Source organism: Aquarana catesbeiana, linkage group LG03, assembly GCF_042186555.1.
Source record: "Aquarana catesbeiana isolate 2022-GZ linkage group LG03, ASM4218655v1, whole genome shotgun sequence".
Classification (NCBI taxonomy): domain Eukaryota; kingdom Metazoa; phylum Chordata; class Amphibia; order Anura; family Ranidae; genus Aquarana; species Aquarana catesbeiana.
In genome coordinates this window covers 586,744,650-586,763,364 of record NC_133326.1, presented here as the reverse complement: position 1 = coordinate 586,763,364, position 18,715 = coordinate 586,744,650, and the positions used below count along the sequence as shown (strand labels likewise).

The window sequence follows — 18,715 nt, the reverse complement described above, 5'->3', positions numbered from 1 at the left end:
CAGAGCTAGGGGACAAACTGCAAATACTCAGTTTGGTGTGTATTGCTAGAGAGTTTTTTTTTCTTGGGAGAGTGCATACGATCAGCACAGGGCCAATCAGCACTGTCCAGACAAAAGATCAGGGGTCTTGCATGCCCACAGGACAGTCAATGCAGAATGAAAACTCCACCTACAAGCTTTAACCAGACACTGATAGAAGTCACATACTGCTATATACTGCTGATGAGAAAAGGTATTTAGCAATTTATATTTACTAAAACTATTGCATTTCCATGTACTGTTTACTGTGGGAGGCCAGATATAGTGAATAAAGCGTCCTGGGTTTAGTACATTACATTTAGTAAATTGGTGGTCTGCATAGTGCCCCCTAACATTATTCCCTGCATCTATTACCTTTTGTACCACCAGCCCCTCCCTTTAGAATGTAAGCTCTATGAGCAGGGCCCTCCTGTCCCTTCTGTATTGTACTGTCCCCCCTCTACATTGTAAAGTGCTGCGTAAACTGTTGGCCCTATATAAATCGTGTATGATAATAATAGTAATAATAACGATAAGTGGTGAGTGGTAGAGGTAACCCATACATTGGTGTTCAGAGGGAAAAAGCCCCTTATATTGGTAGTCAACATAGTCCCCCCTTACATTGATGGAAAGTGGGAGAGGTGACCCAGTAATTGATGTTTAGAGGGAAGAATGCCTCTTATATTGATGGTCAGCATAGTGCCCCCCTACATTGATGATCACTGTTTCAACAGTGCTCCCTTTATGGAGTGGCATTAGTACCACAACTATTCAGTACACACTATTAGGCAGGAGATCAATACACCGATATTCACTTCTCAATGAACACCGAGCAAACCCTGGAAGAGCGCTAGGGTTCCAAAGAGCCATGGTTGAGATTAGCTAAAACAGGTGAAAAGGGGTCAATATTTTTTACATTATGTCATTTAAAACACTGTTAGGATGCTGGCTGTATGGGGCCAAGCCGTTACATTTAAATGACTTTCTGTAGATCCTTCCTCACCCTTGTCTTATTAAATTAGGCATAATATGCTTTACTGACACATTGTTGCACTGTGCCAACTCTGTCAGTGTGACCCGGAGGAGAAAATTGGACGGAGGGTCGGCATGACTATGGGAGGAATAGGTCTGAAAGGGTTAAAGTGTTCACTGTGGTAGTTTTGGTTAAGGGGTGGCTTACCTTATTGGTGCAGCAGGTCAGGTGTTCAGGGTGGAGCCGGAAAAAGGGGCTTGGGTGGTCGCACGGGCTGCTGGGTAATCATTTGGGAAGAATTCTTGGTGAAGAAGTTCTGCCGTTCCCCTGCGGAGAGAATTCAAGTAAGATGAGCGATCTGGAGGCCTTATGGGACCAGGTCAGGGCCGCAGCCTCTGCACGGGGTCCGCAGTGGCTCCAACAACAGCTGCTAGGCATGTTAGGGGGCTCGGGGGTTGATCCGTCCTCTCCTGGTTCCCCCCCTTCCTCTAAGCGCGCTAGGAGGGTGCGCCCTCCTGAGCGCTTGAGCCCTTCACATAGCCCCCGGGTCCGGCGGCCGCATGGGAGCTCCGTCAGGAACCCTTCAGTGTCCCCCGCTGTGCCATCCGCTTCTGGCTCCAGCGGAGGGCCTGGGAGGAATCCCCGACATCGGCGGGACCTGCGGGAGGAGGGGACACTGCGCTCTCTCTCCCCCTCCTCCCCCCCTTCTACTGTGGTTCAGGACATGGCGGCCGGCTCTCCTGCTGATGTGCCTAGCAGGAGGCCGGCTCGGCGTGGGATTAGGTCAGATGCAGGGAGGGGCAGGAGCCCTGTCCCTTCTACAGCTGAGTGGATGGATGAGCCCGTTAGCCAGGAGGTCCGTTACCTTCGATCCTCGGCAGCAGCATCAGCTGGTTCGGCTTCCTCCCCTGTGGCTGGGAGGAAGGCTCAGCGTGGGAAGTCTACAGCTAACAGCAGCAGACGGCAGTCAGCGCCCTCTGCTGCTCCTCCAGCGTCATTACAGCCTGCTTCACAGAATGAAAGAGTGACAACTGCACGGGGGAGTGGCCAGGCACAATTAAAGGGCAAGCGACCCCCTTCCACAGTTGGGGGTGCGCAGGGACCCCGCAGCTTTCCCGTGGAGATGGCAGAAGATGATGGCACGCCGGGGCCGGCAGCATCGAGGGGACGGCCGCCCGCGGCGCATTCTAGGCGTGAGTCGTCAGCAGAATCCGGCGAGGTATCCAGCGATGACGGCGATGGGCAAGCATCAGCCATGCGCCCTACTGTGCGGAGCCAGCTGGGATCCGGAGTTGCGGCTGCTCGGGATTCGGGACGCAGGCAGCCTGGTGAGTCCAATTTTCTTTCTGCTTCTTATGTTGATCAGGATGTTGGGTCTGTAGCGGGTGAGACGGGGGGGTCTCAGGGCAGGGTCCACTCGGGTCAGGCAGGAAGGGAACAGGGTGTGTTGGGTTTGGCAGAATTTTTCGCGGGTTTTCGGGAATTATTGGACCGTTGCGCTCCGCCCGGGCATTCTGGACCCGTGGCGGGGCCGACGGGGGCGTGGGTCCCTGCCGTGGCCACGTCGGATGGTTCGGGCCGTGATGCCTCCATCATGCGTAATTCAGTGGTGCCGCCAGCAGTAGACACGGTGCCTCAGCGGGTTGGACATATGGACGCGGCGGTGGGTGTAGAGGTTCCCTTATCTTCGGCGGTGGTTGAGGCGGCTTCACAGACGGTGAGGGTCAGTGGTTTGGAGTCGCGCAAGGCCAAGGAGTCGGGGGATGATGGGGTTCGGTTGGGAGATAAGGCACAGGGCGAGGTCTATGTTTGCTTCGAAGGTCCGTTGGGGGTGCATCTGAAGCCCGAAGTTAGGGAGAAGATTTGGCGTGGGGAATACGTGGAGATATTCTCCCTTTTGCCATTAGAGAAGTTTAATATAGATAAAGGTAAGGCGGATGAGAGTAAGAAGGAGGAGGAGGAGCGGCGTCGTTGGCGGCTTATCCCTAGGACGTTTTCCAATTGGCTGCAAGCCTTTGCGATACTGGCCAGCGTCATTGGTGAAAAGGAACCGGAGAATTGTTCTTCGCTTTTCTGCTATTTAGACGCTATCGGGGAAGCGTATAGAGTGTATGGGGGATTGGCATGGCTTCGCTATGACGAACAGTTTCGTCAGCGGAAAGCTGTGAGGCCTCAGATACGCTGGGACCACAAGGATATTGGGCTTTGGATGAAGCTCATGGTGCAGGCCCGGGCTTCAGGCCAGCCCTTTCCAGGGGGGGCCGGCGGTTCAGGCGCTGGACAGTCGGCCTCACAACGAAAAAACTATTGCTGGCAGTTCAACGAAGGAGCGTGCCGTTTTGGCGCGGCCTGTCGTTTCCGTCATGAGTGCTCCGGATGCGGGGGCTCACACGGTTATGCCAAATGTTTCAAAAAAGGGAAGTTGCAATCCGGTGAGTCCACTTCAAAAAGGGAGGACGCCGGTAAACTTGTCCGCGATGCGGCCGTACCTAAATAGGTATCCCCGAAGGGAGGCGGCGGTTTTCCTGGCCGAGGGCTTCGCCAACGGTTTTCGTATTCCTTGTTCCTTACCTTTGTCCGGGACGTTTGTGCCCAAGAATTTGAAATCAACATATCAGTTTCCTCAGGTAGTGACGAAAAAATTGGCTAAGGAAGTGGAGCTGGGCAGAATGTCTGGCCCCTTTGATTGCCCACCTATACCCGCGTTGCAAGTGTCCCCTTTGGGGGTGGTTCCTAAGAAGGAACCACATAAATTTCGGCTGATACATCATTTGTCTTATCCGAAAGGATCTTCGGTGAATGATGCGATTGAGCCTGATTTAACTTCGGTGTCTTATACATCGTTCGATGCGGCCGTCCGTTGGGTTCAGCTGTATGGGCAAGGGGCGCTGTTGGCGAAGACGGACATTGAGTCCGCTTTTCGTCTATTGCCGGTTCATCCGGATAGCCAGCCGTTGCTGGGTTGTTTTTGGGATGGACAGTTTTTTGTCGATCGTTGTCTTCCCATGGGTTGTTCCATTTCTTGTTCTTATTTCGAGACGTTTAGTACCTTCGTTGAATGGGTGGTTCGGGAGGAGTCACAAGTGCGCTCGGTTCTGCACTACCTTGACGACTTCCTTTGTATTGGTCCCCCGGGATCCACGGTTTGTTCGGTCCTGTTGCGGACTTTAGAAGGTGTGGCGCGTCGTTTCGGGATTCCTCTTGCGCCAGAAAAGACGGAAGGTCCCTCCACAGTGATTCAATTTTTGGGTATCATCATTGATACGCAGGATATGGAGTGTCGTTTGCCGCTTGCAAAGTTGGAGGACTTGCGAATGATAGTGGGGGCGGCCCTGCGGGCCAGAAAAATTAGGCTGAAACATTTGCAGTCTTTACTGGGAAAACTTAACTTCGCATGCCGCATCATGCCGATGGGGCGCATTTTTTGTCGCCGCCTGAGTGCCGCTACTGCGGGGGTGCGTTTGCCGCATCATTTTATTCGGCTTTCCGCCGAGCACAAAGCGGATTTACGGGTGTGGGAGGAGTTTCTGGCCTCGTATAACGGCAGGTCCTTATGGATGGCTCCGGTGGTGTCGGCTTTTGATTTTGACTTGTATACGGATGCGGCTGGCAGTTTGGGTTTCGGGGCGTATTGTCAAGGGGCATGGTGCGCGGAGGCGTGGCCGGATGAATGGCGCGTCGCAGGCTTCTTGAGTAATCTGGTGTTGTTGGAGCTTTTCCCGATTGTGGTGGCAGTGGACATCTGGGGGTCGCGATTTCAGAATCGACGGGTTTGCTTTCACTGCGATAACATGGGGGTGGTGGCAGTTGTGTCTAGTTTGTCTGCGTCATCTCCGCCAGTGGTGCGCTTATTGCGTTTTTTAGTTCTTCGTTGTTTGAGCTTGAATTGTTTTGTAAAAGCTGTGCATGTTCCGGGAGTTGAGAATTCCATTGCTGATGCCTTGTCTCGTTTTCAGTGGGACAGGTTCCGGAAGCTGGCGCCGGCGGCGGAGCAGAGGTCGGTTCCTTGTCCTGCGCATCTGTGGAGACTGGCATTGGATTAGCTGGATTTTTGGTGCAGCGCTCGGTGAGTGTGGGAACTTGGGCGGCCTACGCTTCGTTTTGGCGTGAATGGGACGGCCTGGTAAGTTCAGTGGGGGGTTGTTTTTCAGATCAGGACAGGCTGTCATTGTTGTTGTATATGATTGGGATGCAGTTTTCCAGGGGTGAATCGGTATCAAAAATGAACCGGAGATTGGCGGCGATGGCTTTTCTTTATAAGCTACGAGGTCTGCGTGATGTTTCAAAGGAATTTCTGGTACGTCAGGCTATGAAAGGTTTCCGGCGCGGACGCGTGGTAAGAGATACCAGGCGCCCGGTGTCTTTTGAGCTGCTACAGGACCTGGTGGGAATCTTGCACAGGGTCTGTTCCTCACCTTACGAGGTTCACCTGTTTACGGCAGCTTTTTCTTTGGCCTTCTTTGGGGCCTTGAGAATTGGGGAGTTGGTTAGTAAAAACAAACGCGGTGATGGGGGTTTGTTGTTTTCGGAGGTGCAAATTGCTGAGGATAGTATTCAGCTCCGCATCAGCAGATCAAAAACTGATCAGCTGAGCAGAGGGGTTTATGTGACGTTGTTTAAGGTACTCCCGGAGACGGTGTGTCCGGTGCTTGCGGTACAGCGCTTCGCGCAGTTTCGGAAGGGTGTACAAGGGACATTTCTGCAGCATGAGGATGGCTCATCCTTGTCACGTTTTCAGTTTGTGGCGATTTTTAAGCGATGTTTGCTGACGGTTGGCATGCCAGCCTCCCAATACAATACTCATTCTTTCAGGGTGGGGGCAGCTACGGAGGCATCTCGTTGGGGACTGAGTCCAGAGATAGTGAAGCGGATAGGGAGGTGGGAATCTGACCGCTTCAAAATTTATGTCCGTCCGCACATGTTGTAATGCTGTTTCATGATGTTAATTTCTCCTGTCAGTGTTGTTTGGTCCTAGGTTTTTCCTCTGATTGTTTGTTACAGGTTTTCCGCAAGGCCTGGTGTGGATTCTGGGTGACTCTTATGTCTTCTGGGGGGCTATCAGAGCGGATGCGCGACCCGAAGGGAGACAGCTTGGCGTTCCCCGGAGTGAAGCAGTCTGCAAATGGCTGGGAGTCAGAGGCATGATGTGGGGCCGGGTTCTCCCGGAATTTCACTATTATTCCAGAGTAGATAGGCCTCCTGATGTTTTGGTACTTTCGGTGGGAGGGAATGACATGGGGGTACGGGCTGCCAGGGATATGGTCCGGGACGTAAAGTTCGACATTTTAAGGTTGCTGCGTGATTTCCCTGGGGTTATTATAGTGTGGTCGGACATAGTGGCCCGACACAATTGGCGTCATGCGCGTTCTGTTGCGCGTTTAAATAAGGCCAGGATAAAAGCCAACAGGGAGATAGGTCGTTTTGTGTCTCGTATTGGGGGAGTGGTGGTTCGTCATCGGGAGCTGGAGGACTTGTCTGTTCGCTATTGGAGGGATGATGGTGTACATTTGAATGCAGTTGGCACAGATTTTTGGTTTCTGGGATTGCAAGAGGGGGTTCAGAGGGCCCTGCAGGTGTGGAGGGACTCGCTTAAGTGAGGTTTTCACTCAAGCTCGCATGGCGGGTCAGGGGGTCTTTGGGGGGTTAAGAATTTGAACAGAATGTTGAAATTTGGGGGACCCATACAGGGTATGGGGATCCCACCGTGGTTGCTTGTTGGTGGTTCTCCCAGGACTTAGGTCCCATGGGAAAGAAGTTGGAAAGTCGCAATGTCTTCGAGCCGGCTGGGGCACAGCTGAAGACACAGTGGTTATGGATCAAAAATGGGACCCCAAAGACCCCCTCCTGGTGTTATTGTTTTGTTTGATTGATATATAATTTGTTAATAAAGGGCTGTTGTGGCCATTTACAACCCATGTCACGCAGCGTTTGTGTGGTTATTATTATAGTGTTTAAGATAAGTGTAAGACCGTAATTGACGAATCCTATAGTCAAGTGTGACCCGGAGGAGAAAATTGGACGGAGGGTCGGCATGACTATGGGAGGAATAGGTCTGAAAGGGTTAAAGTGTTCACTGTGGTAGTTTTGGTTAAGGGGTGGCTTACCTTATTGGTGCAGCAGGTCAGGTGTTCAGGGTGGAGCCGGAAAAAGGGGCTTGGGTGGTCGCACGGGCTGCTGGGTAATCATTTGGGAAGAATTCTTGGTGAAGAAGTTCCCTCCCTCCCGCCCTACATCTAGTTGGGGTGTATATAAAAAAAAAAAAAAAAAAAAAAAATTGTAAAAAATAAATAAATAAATAAATAATAAATTAAAAAAAAAAAAAAAAAAAAATTATATATATATAATTTAATCATACATATATTTCTTTTACATCTGTCACAACAGCTGGCGGGTCAGGGGGTCTTTGGGGGGTTAAGAATTTGAACAGAATGTTGAAATTTGGGGGACCCATACAGGGTATGGGGATCCCACCGTGGTTGCTTGTTGGTGGTTCTCCCAGGACTTAGGTCCCATGGGAAAGAAGTTGGAAAGTCGCAATGTCTTCGAGCCGGCTGGGGCACAGCTGAAGACACAGTGGTTATGGATCAAAAATGGGACCCCAAAGACCCCCTCCTGGTGTTATTGTTTTGTTTGATTGATATATAATTTGTTAATAAAGGGCTGTTGTGGCCATTTACAACCCATGTCACGCAGCGTTTGTGTGGTTATTATTATAGTGTTTAAGATAAGTGTAAGACCGTAATTGACGAATCCTATAGTCATGCAAATAGAAAAGTAGCTACAAACAGAAAGGGCAACCTTCGGCTATTATGTTTTAAACAGTAATTTCGTTGTGAGATAAGCTTATGGCACATTGTTTAGCACAACGTCTCAACCAATGGAGCATGTAACCCTGAGGGTACTTCTGCTTTTTAAATTTAACTCAGAATAACAGTTCAAAGTTTTTGCAAATAGCTATGGTTAACAGGGTTTTCCTTTTTGTCACACAAATTAGAATAAGTAAAACACACACTTTGTTGCAGATGAGCATAAATGGGATTGCCTGCATGAAGATGGACGGAAAAAACCTGTGCATCCCTGTGCAGGCAAATATGGCCCTCACATATGCTTAAGTACGTTTGTGTGAATGAGGCCTATGTGATAGAAAATTACTTTTCATTTTGTTCTATGATAAATTGGAGAAACATTGGAGTTGAAATACTACAGGATTATACACTCACCGGCCACCGGCCGCTAATCAGCCAATCAAATGGTAGCAACTCAATGCATTTAGGCATCTAGACGTGGGGAAGACGACTCGCTGAAGTTCAAACCGAGCATCAGAATGGGGAAGAAAGAGGATTTAAAGTGATACTAAAGTCTAGTTTTTTTTTCTTTAAAAATAACAAACAAGTTATACTTACCTGCTCTGTGTAGTGGTTTTACACAGGGCAGCCCAGATCCTCCTCATCTCAGGTCCCTCACTGTCGCTCCTGGCCCTCCCTCCTGTTGAGTGCCCCCCACAGCAAGCAGCTTGCTATGGGGGCACCCAAGCTGAGCCACAGCTCTGTATGTCCATTCAGACACAGAGCCGTGGTTTGGCCCCGCCCCCTCTCTCTCCTCATTGGCTAAGTGACTTTGATTGACAGCAGCGAGAGCCAATGGTGCCAATGCTGTGTCTCAGCCAATCAAAAGGGAGAATCCCAGAAGGCCAAGGCACTGGTGGACATCCCTGAATCGAGATAGGGCTCAGGTAAGTATTAGGGGGGCTGAGGGGGGCTGCTGCACACTAAAGGTTTTTTATCTTAATGCGCAGAATGCATTCTGCCTTTACAATCACTTTAAGTGACTTTGAACGTGGCATGGTTGTTGGTGCCAGGCAGGCTGGTCTGAGTATTTCAAAAACTGCTGATCTACTGGGATTTTTACACACAACCATCTCTAGGGTTTACAGAGTGGTCCGAAAAAGAGAAAATATCCAGTGAGCGGCAGTTGTGTGGAGGAAAATGCCTTGCTGATGTCAGAGATCAGAGAAGAGAATGGGCAGACTGGTTTGAGATGATAGAAAGGAAACAGTAACTCAAATAACCACTCGTTACAACCAAGGTATGCAGAATACCATCTCTGAATGCATAGCACATTGAACCTTGAAGCAGATGGGCTACAGTAGCAGAAGACCACACCAGGTGCCACTCCTGTCAGCTAAGAACAGAAAACTGAGGCTACAATTCACACAGGATCATCAAAAGTGGACAATAGAAGATTGGAAAAATGGTACCTGGTCTGATGAGTCTTGATTTCAGCTGCAACATTCAGATGGTAGGGTCAGAATTTGGCATAAACAACATGAAAGCATGGATCCATCCTGCATTGTATCAACGGTTCAGACTAGTGGTGGTGGTGTAATGGTGTGGGGGATATTTTCTTGGCACACTTTGGGCCCCTTAGTACCAAATGAGCAACATTTAGATGCCACGGCCTACCTGAGTATTGTTGCTGACCATGTCCATCCCTTTATGACTACAGTTTACTTATCTTCTGATGGCTACTTCCAGCAGGATAATGCACCATGTCACAAAGCTCATATCATCTCACCACTGGACAATGAGTTCACTGTACTCCATTGGCCTCCACAGTCACCAGATCTCAATCCAATAGAGCACATTTGGGATGTGGCGGAATGGGAGATTTGCATCATGGATGTGCAGCCAACACATCTGCAGCAACTGTGTGATACTATCATGTCAATTTGGACCAAAATCTCTGAGGAATGTTTCCAACACCTTGTTGAATCTATGCCATGAAGAATTATGGCAGTTCTGAAGGCAAAAGGGGGTCCAACCCGGTACTAGCAAGTTGTATCTAATAAAGTGGCCTATGAGTGTAGGCTGTTCATTTCTACTTTGCAAGGGAATTTTCTCTTAGCTTAGTGAATGAGGTGAAGTCCAACTTCACTCATCCAATCATTTAAAAAAAAAAAAAAGGTTTTCAAACAGTTTGCAGGAAATGTAATTGCCTAATTTTTTGCATTTTCTAACACCAGAATGTGATAAAAGTAAACTCCAATCACATAAAATGAATCCGGAGCGCAGCGGGAGGGGGGGCCCTCTCCCGATAAAAGTGATCTTGCGACGATTCCGCCGCAGAGACCACTTTTATTTGAAAGCGGACCACCAGCTGAAGAAGAGGATATGGGGGTTATGGCAACTAGCTGCTGCCATAACAACAATACTCCTCTCCAGAGTAGCGACATAAAATGACGGCGGGTGGTCTGTATGAATGTCTCAAGTACTTGCACAGCCTTCATAAATAATCCTTGTCCGTTTTGAAATTTGTTTACTTCTTATGACCGTCGGCTCCATCGAGTGTCCATATGGCGGTATTTTTCTGGCATACCCCAATTGAGTAAATATTGCATTATGGCCACTAGATGGAGCTAACGATCATAGGTGGCAAACATATTACACACATTTCAGGGATTATGCTGTGTAAATGCATTAAACAATGGCATAGTGGACATTTTATAAAAAGAGTCCTTGGTTTCCTTTTTCATGAATGGTTTCATACAAAAAACTGAAAAATCATACTTATATATACAGAAGTACAGTGCACATCAAAGAACACACATTTATATATAGTCTAGGATCCAAACTGTGAATCACACAGAGAAAACAGCTTAGGCATAGCGGTAGATGAAGACTTCACCCCCATGGGAGTCTTGGTGTTAGTGGTGAATTCATGATTTTCCTTCCTTTATATTACAGCTGTGTTTGGCCAACGTCTTGCAGACACCATATTATATGAGAAGAAGTATGGAAGGCACTTGGTCCCAATATTAATGGAAAAGTGTGCAGACTTTATCCTGGAGAAGGGCCTGAATGAAGAAGGGATATTCCGTCTCCCTGGACAGGATAACCTGGTCAAACAGTTAAAAGAAGCTTTTGATGCCGGAGAGCGACCATCATTTAGCAGGTATCCAACAATGACCTCCGCCAAGTACTTTCTTTATTTTAAAGAAATGGATAATAACTAACTGAACACTCATATCTGTTGAATGGGAATGGTTAGGCTTATTCAATAAGGCATGTAGCAGTGATGCCACTGTATTCAGTGTTAATTTCCCACAGCCAGTAATAGAAGTATGGCATTGAAATAGAAGGCCTGGTATACCGGCATCTTGCTATGCCTTTCATAACACCAGAGGACCTTAGACTGATGGAGTACAGTGGGGGGGGGGATGAGGCTACAGGAACAGGTCTAGCAGCACGGAAGGGCCTGCAGAAGCAGGAGATCAGGTAAATAAAGCTGCTTTTAACAGTCACTTAGATATAAACAAGCAGTTTACGCTTATCTTAGTTTTCAGCCATGCAGCTTTAAATGTGCTGGATTCATTAGTTTTACTTTTATAGGCTATTTTCCCTTTGCTTTCACCTTATGATTGGTGATTCAGTTTGTAACACACTTCCTGTTTTATGGTGTCTCCACTCTCTGGAGGCACAATGGAGACACCTTTGCACAGCAGCATTGTTAGTTTGGGGAGTGGGTAGATGCACAACAGATTTATGTGAACTTGAAAAATAAATTAAAGCCAAACCCCATTCCATCATTTTTTAGGCACTCGCAGCAGCAGTTTTACTTAACAGCTTTGCATGTTAACAGAAGTTGAAAAATAACAGACTTAGGGCTTGTTCACAATAGCAGATGGGGGACAGTAAGACCCAGTGGTTGAACTATGTTTTTATTACCCCCCAACCGCTACCCCTTTTAGCTGCAGAGGCAATGGCTGAAGGTGTACACATGCCACAATACTTTGCTTTGTGGCTTCAGTAGGAAATACCTGCAACTGCCTGGCAACCGTGTGCAATGCATGTTGTTGCAGAGCGCTAGTGCAGGGTTTATGGGGTTAAAGCAGGTGGAGAGTAGGCAATACAACAACAACCTTACTATCTGTCAAATGTGTTCAGATCGCTCTTTAGAGAGCAAAGATAGCATGAACAAGCCCTTACTAGACAAATCATCAATTGAAACAAAAAAAAAGCATAAAAAAACAAATTGGTAAGCTGTAATAAAATCCATTTTTGTTTTTGGGATTTATATCATAAGATGAAGAATGCACAGTAGATCTAGGCACAATAAAATTTTTATCAAATTTTCATTTATTTAAAGATTAGGTGGTTTGTCTTTGTTGTTCAGCCTGATTCACCATGAGCTTGTGGCTTTTTTATATCCCTGTCTGCATGCCATAAATAGTGCTCTGTCTGTAAAGGAACCTGTATTGAAAGAATTATGTAGGCTTCTTTTGCTAGAGCCAGAGGTGTTGCTAGGTCTGCAAAAGATCTGTGGCTAGAGCCCATAGCAGCAGTCACTAACCTTTTTGCAGGCGTGTGGGTGGTAAGCAAGTTTTCGTGGGTAATGCCTGGTGTTGACACTTCAATCATCACGGCGCCATGACTGATATGGTGTCAGGGTGATTGAAGCGCATTATTTCTATTGTTACATTGTAATTTATAATGACGTGGTTCCACTCACCATACTGCAGAATCAGTGGAAGCCCTGGGTGTGTCACTTACCACATCTCCTGCCACCAGCTTGTTACTTGCCACCGTCTGCTGCCACCAGATGTGGATTGTCACTTGCAACCAGATGTGGATTGTCACTTGCAACATCTCCTGCCACCAGATGTGGATTGTCAATTGCCACTGTTGCCTGGCAGCAGATGTGGATTGTCACTTGCCACCTGATGTGGATTGTCACTTGCCACGTCACCTGCCACCATTTGAAGATTGCAACCTCATCTGCCACCATTTGCAGATTGTCATGTCACCTGCCACCAGATGTGGATTGTCACTTGCCACATCACTTGCCGCCATTTCCAGATTGTCACTTGCCACCAGCGGCAGGTGACGTACCCCATCACCTGCCACTAGATGTGAATTGTCACTTGCCACGTCACCTGCCACCAGATGTGGATTTTCATTTGCCACGTCACCTGTCACCAGATGTGGATGATCGCTTGCCACATTGACTGCCACTATTTGCGGATTGTCACTTGCCGTGCCACCAAATGTGCATTGTCGCTGCATTGGTGGCAGGCCATTTAGTTCTGAGTGAGGGCCAGGGGAGTGGTGATGCAGGGCGGGTAGTGACAGATGAAGTCATCTCCCTGCTTCCCATAGCACCTCACTCTGACATTGAAGAGGCCCGGCTGTGAGGGCGGAAAAGTGGTGATGCGGAGTGGGTGGAGAGAGATGATGTCATCTCTGTTTGTCCGCCCGCTCGCTTCTCTCATCTGCCTGCCCAGCTTTCTCATGCAGCCCGCCCACCACACCCACGGCCCGGCTGCAGAGAGGCCACAGCCCGCTGGTTGGGCAGGGACCCCTGCAGCAAGAGACTCAGGGCTATGGGCCCCAGATTTGGGGCTATAGCCCCCATAGCCACTCCCTAGCGACGCCACTGGCTAGAGCCCAGTGAAAATGCTAGTTTCAAAGCTGACTCTAGCTTCAATATTTTCTGAATCAGCAAGCTGATTTCATTGCATTCACAAAATGTGATGAAAAGTGTAATTACAAATGAATGCTAAATGTTACAAATCAACAGATAAATATACTGAAAAGTCACCTAATTCTCACTATCACTTTTTGATAATTGCTCTTTCTATTGAAGCAGATTTCCAAAAAACAGCGCAATATACTATTAAAATACATATTGTATGTGCACAATTTTGTCTGTAAAAGAATTTGCAATTCTGATTGGCTATTATTGTGATTCACACATTCTGCTATACCGCTTAGCATTAAAGATGACTTTACTATTTTCTGGTTAACCTTTACAGCTTCATGTGTCACCTGCCTGCTCACTGGGCAATAAATTAGGAGTGAAATTGTGCTAAATGGTCAAAGTAGGCTTGAGATGAATAAGTGACACAAGATGCTAAACCAGGAAATGGGTGTCACCTGGCTCACTGTGCAGAGTGGCAAAGTCATATGAATCAAAGGACTGGATGAATAGAATTACAAATCTTTTGGCATGTATATGTATCTTTTATTTATAATTACCCATTTTTTTAATTGTTGTAACTCCATGTTATTGAAAAAACCCATAGAAGAGCAGTCATTTAAATACTGTGTTGGCCACTTACACCCTTTTATCCATTTTTATCCCCCAATTGCAGTGATACAGATGTCCACACAGTGGCGTCTTTGTTTAAACTCTATCTGAGAGAATTGCCAGAGCCAGTTTTCCCTTGGTCACAGTATGAGGACTGTCTTGCTTGTGAAAGTACTATAGCCATTGATGAGGAAAAGGTAAGTTACACTACTAGAATAATATTGGACATATGGCTGGGTAGGGAGGAGATGGCTTACCGACTATTAGGCAAGATCTGAATCTTTTATATGGCATCTTTCCCTGGCTGGAAACTCAATGGTCCTGTGCAGGAGAATAATTTAATGCATGAGTATGGTGCATAACAACAGGGCTAGGAGATAGCATGAAGAAGAGGAATGATCCTTAGGATAAAGATATTGTGGCAATAAACTGACTAGTCCTGAGAATCCCATATCTGGTAATTAGACATAATTGACCCTGGAACACTCAAATTTCATTAGCGTTATAAATAAAACATTTCAGAAGATTCAGACACAACTCATTCAAGTAGGGGTGGCATCATGCCAAGCAAGCCAATATGAAAAAATTGAAAAGATACACAGGACTTTCAATGCCATCAAATATAGCACATATAAAAAAAATCAGCAAAAGTTCAACATTTTAACAGTCAAAAAATTCTTACAAAAAAAAACAATAGGATGCATTGTGTGCTAGTTTGAATGAATGATATCTCCAACACATAAATTGCATGATCCATTTTATTACAGGGTTTACAAAATTGTACAGTCCATTCATAATGGTGAAGATTTTTTGTCAATGCAATTCTAAGATAAACTCTGCTTCATCGGGAGATGGGGGAGAGAGTATTGTCAATGCAAACAGAAGCACACACCCATACAGCGCCCACACATGGCCCCAAACACCTTCACAGGAAATAAAAACATATGAACCCACAAGAGATGGAGGGTCATAGTAAGATCAAAAAAAATATTATAGCGTGATTGCAACAAACCAAGGCCTCTTTGATATTGGGTGGTTTATGAACAGGCACGCAATCCATCACATAGATTGTTTTAATAAGAATATTATTTATTGACTCCTAAATAAAATATTGCATTTGTATTGATTATTTGTGTTAAATTTTGGTGCTATTGAAAGTCCTGTATATCTTTACAATTTGTTCATATTACTAATAAATAAAACAAATACAACACTGGCATAAAACTGAAACTCACTGAAAGAGGAAGTAAACCCTCCTATCGTTTTCAGCCAAGGAAGCGGCCATCTTGGCCTCTGTTTAATCTACAACTGCCATGATGCTGCACATGTGATCCGTTATGACACCAGCCATTGGATGGTTTGACAGTTTGGTTGAGAGCACAACCAATGGGAGTGTTACATTTCTGGCACGTGCCGGAAAGGTACCTGTTTTATGGATGGGTTTACTTCCGCTTGAAATCTAAGCTTTTTTCTCCCTGATGAATCAAGAATAATAGCTTATAATATGTTGCAAATTTACTGGGGCAAAAAATACAGAATGCAATAAAGTGTCTGAAGTTGTGGTCATCCAAAATATGTTTTAATTAACTTTACACCTCTATACAAGGACATCTATTTAAGGAATCACAGCCCTTCTTAATAGTCATATCCCACAATTTAGCCTGGAACAAATACACATTTACTTCTAAGATCCAACTAGACTAAAGGACTGTAAGGGAGGTCAGACTTGGAAATGAAGTGATAGATATAATTAAAAGTTATAATAATAACTAAATTAAAATATGGCTTGGATGACTTTCTTACTATAAACAATGTACCATCCATTTAACTTTTTATTAGGGAGAAAATAAGGCATTGACAAGGTAAAATGTAAATTTCTTCAAAGCATGACATATAAGCATCACAACTTCCAAACAATCTTAAATAGTCACAGAAATCAGTAAATAACCAGAGTCTGCGTAAAGTATAATGCAGCATCCAATTTTGAAACACATCATGGGAGGAGCTAACACCCGTAGAGGTGTTGGACTTGATAGGAAACAGTGGATCATTTCACCCATCAAAAAATTATTATTCATAGACCCCACAATATCATATCTATGTATCCATGTAGCTGATCACACTTGGATGTTGTTCACATGAGTAACATCAATTTAATGTATACACAAACACAACATGAAACCCGTTATTTCTCAAAAATACATAAAAAGGAGAAAACAAGAGGGAAAAAAGAAGAAAAAGATATATTATTAAACTAAATTAAACAATATTATTGAGAGAATCATAATATTGGTGTCCCCCTCCTATGCAAATTTATTTATGGAAATATATAAATGCTTCATAAACTTGCTAAATTTTGGATTAAGATACATTGATGATATTTTTTGCTGTGGGTGGGGCGAAATTCAACCCTATTATCCTTTAAACAAGGATTGAATGAAAAATATCCAGGTATCAAACTCTCTAAGCATTGAAGTGAACATGAGGCTGCTTCCTTGACAAACTAGTATATAGAGTTGGTGATACTTTGAAGAGTGATCTTATTGTTAATTCAACTGTCAGGAATTCATTAAAAAGGTATCAAAGTCACCCGCAAAAATCATTGAAGCATGCTATTCATAAGTCTCAAATGATGAGAGTTGATAAAACAGTGATGGATCCTGATGAGATGGTGGAAAAGGCCTCATTCACTTATGGCGTATAAATCTGTGCCCTGCATGACAGCCGTGTTTACTTGCATGGGGAGTACTTCATATTCCCATCGCACACTTTCCTGGATAAGCTCATGAAATATGGGTGCTGCAGCAACAACCAGCTGGATACTGGTTCAAGTCAAAATGGAAATATTTGCCAGCACACCATGGAACAGCGTAGATAGCGTCCAAATGTGTAGTTTATTGCATGATCACAACACACAGAGAGTGCAACGTTTCGGAGTCACGCAGGACCCCCTCGTCAGGCATGTGATAAATGTGAAAAAACTGTGAAAATTATATAAAGAAACATCAACCAATCGGAAGAAGAGAAAAGGAAAAAAACAAAAGACTCCTCCCACCCCCAGACTGGTGTGACGTCATAAATCCCGCCAAAAAGGCACTAACAAAAGTTTAAAAGCATTTTTTTCTAAATGGAAGAAGAGTAAATGACAAGGAGGGTACAGAAAAAAGTAATGTGAAACTGTCATCATGGTACCTCCTCGGCGATGCTGTAACCATTGTGGGGATGGAGCAGTTGTTAGGGAACATCAGGCTGCAGTGCACAATCCGGTAACAAATCAGCGTCGGTGCTGGGATCGGATGCTGCGGGACGAGATTCCAATGTTAAACATAGGACGCACTTGCGTCATGCAGCGGTAGCCGGGGCAACAGGAGACGCTGAGGTCTCTGGCATAACAGCGTGTGAGGGAGGAAACAGCGGCCTACTAGAGGAACTTTACATTTATCCATCCGATGCCTTCACCAACCATATCAAATGTTGGTTTAGGTATATTGATGACATTTTTTTTATTTGGACCGGGGGGGACGTCCAATTCTTTGACTTTGTTGATTTCTTGAACAGCATCTTTACAGGGGTAGTGTTTACACCCGAAATCTCACCATGCAATATTTCATTCTTGGATGTATTGATCACTAATTCTCATGGCTCTCTGGTTACATCTCTCTTCACAAAACCCACTGACAGAAACACACTTCTGCATTATCAAAGCGCACATCCCAAACATCTTTTAGATAGTCTGCCGATATCCCAGTTCATGAGGGTATCACGGATCTGTTCTGATGAGGATGACAAACTGAAGCAGCTGAACGAGATGTACCACAAGTTTCTGGAAAGGGGGTATCTCAGAGAGGTCCTTAACCAGGCATTAACCAAGATAAAGACCACCCGCACCGGGCCCTCTAGGCCTTCCGATCGACCTCTGTTCATACATACATTCAACCGTGAATCTGACCATATCAAACGGGCCATGACAAGAAACTTACATATTCTACGTGCCGACAACGCATTGGCACATGAACTTAAAATGATGCCCCTAATCACACGTAGATGCAGCAAAACCCTTCGTGACTTCCTCGTACAAGCGGATACTAGGCACAAATACGCTAAAACCATACCACGAATTTCCCAGAAGACTGGCTGCTACAAATGCCACAATTGCAACGTTTGCAATTCCCTTATATGCGGCGAACATTTTATGCACCCCCATAGGGGTAACCGCTTTCGCATAAGTGAGTACCTGAACTGCAACACTGACTACTGTGTTTATATCCTCAACCTATCATTCACATGCTTCTTGAATGAGAGATAAAAGGCTTGTGTACGTGTTTTCGAACGATGATCGAACCTTTTTTTCTTTTTTTTCTTTTTTTTCCTTTTTTCTTTTTGACCATATGATCCTTTTTTCCCCCCTCTTTCTTTCTTTTTGATTATCTCGGTGATGACATGAAGGTCACATGTGGTGACCTCCTCACCTATAATTTTCCCTGAAATACATTTACTTTAAATTTTCTTTGTATTTAGCCTTTCAGGTTCTCCGTAAATGTCATCATGGCTTTCCTTTCCCCCTTCTTCGCCCCTTGCCCCTCGATTTTTTTTCCTCATTCGGTTTTTCGTTTTCGCGGTTTTTGTTTTCTTTTTTCG

At 45.5% G+C, this 18,715-nt stretch overlaps 1 protein-coding gene across 4 annotated transcripts in view; it reads left to right on the top strand.

Annotated features, from left to right (window-relative positions):
- ARHGAP25 (Rho GTPase activating protein 25) overlaps positions 1-18,715 on the top strand; it is a 214,183-nt gene that overhangs the window by 173,037 nt on the left and 22,431 nt on the right. For all 4 annotated transcript variants that reach the window (XM_073622031.1, XM_073622033.1, XM_073622032.1 and 1 more), the window contains 2 exons: positions 10,735-10,942; positions 14,142-14,274. In XM_073622031.1, coding sequence (XP_073478132.1) covers positions 10,735-10,942; positions 14,142-14,274 — 341 coding nt within the window. The remainder of the gene's footprint in view (positions 1-10,734; positions 10,943-14,141; positions 14,275-18,715) is intronic.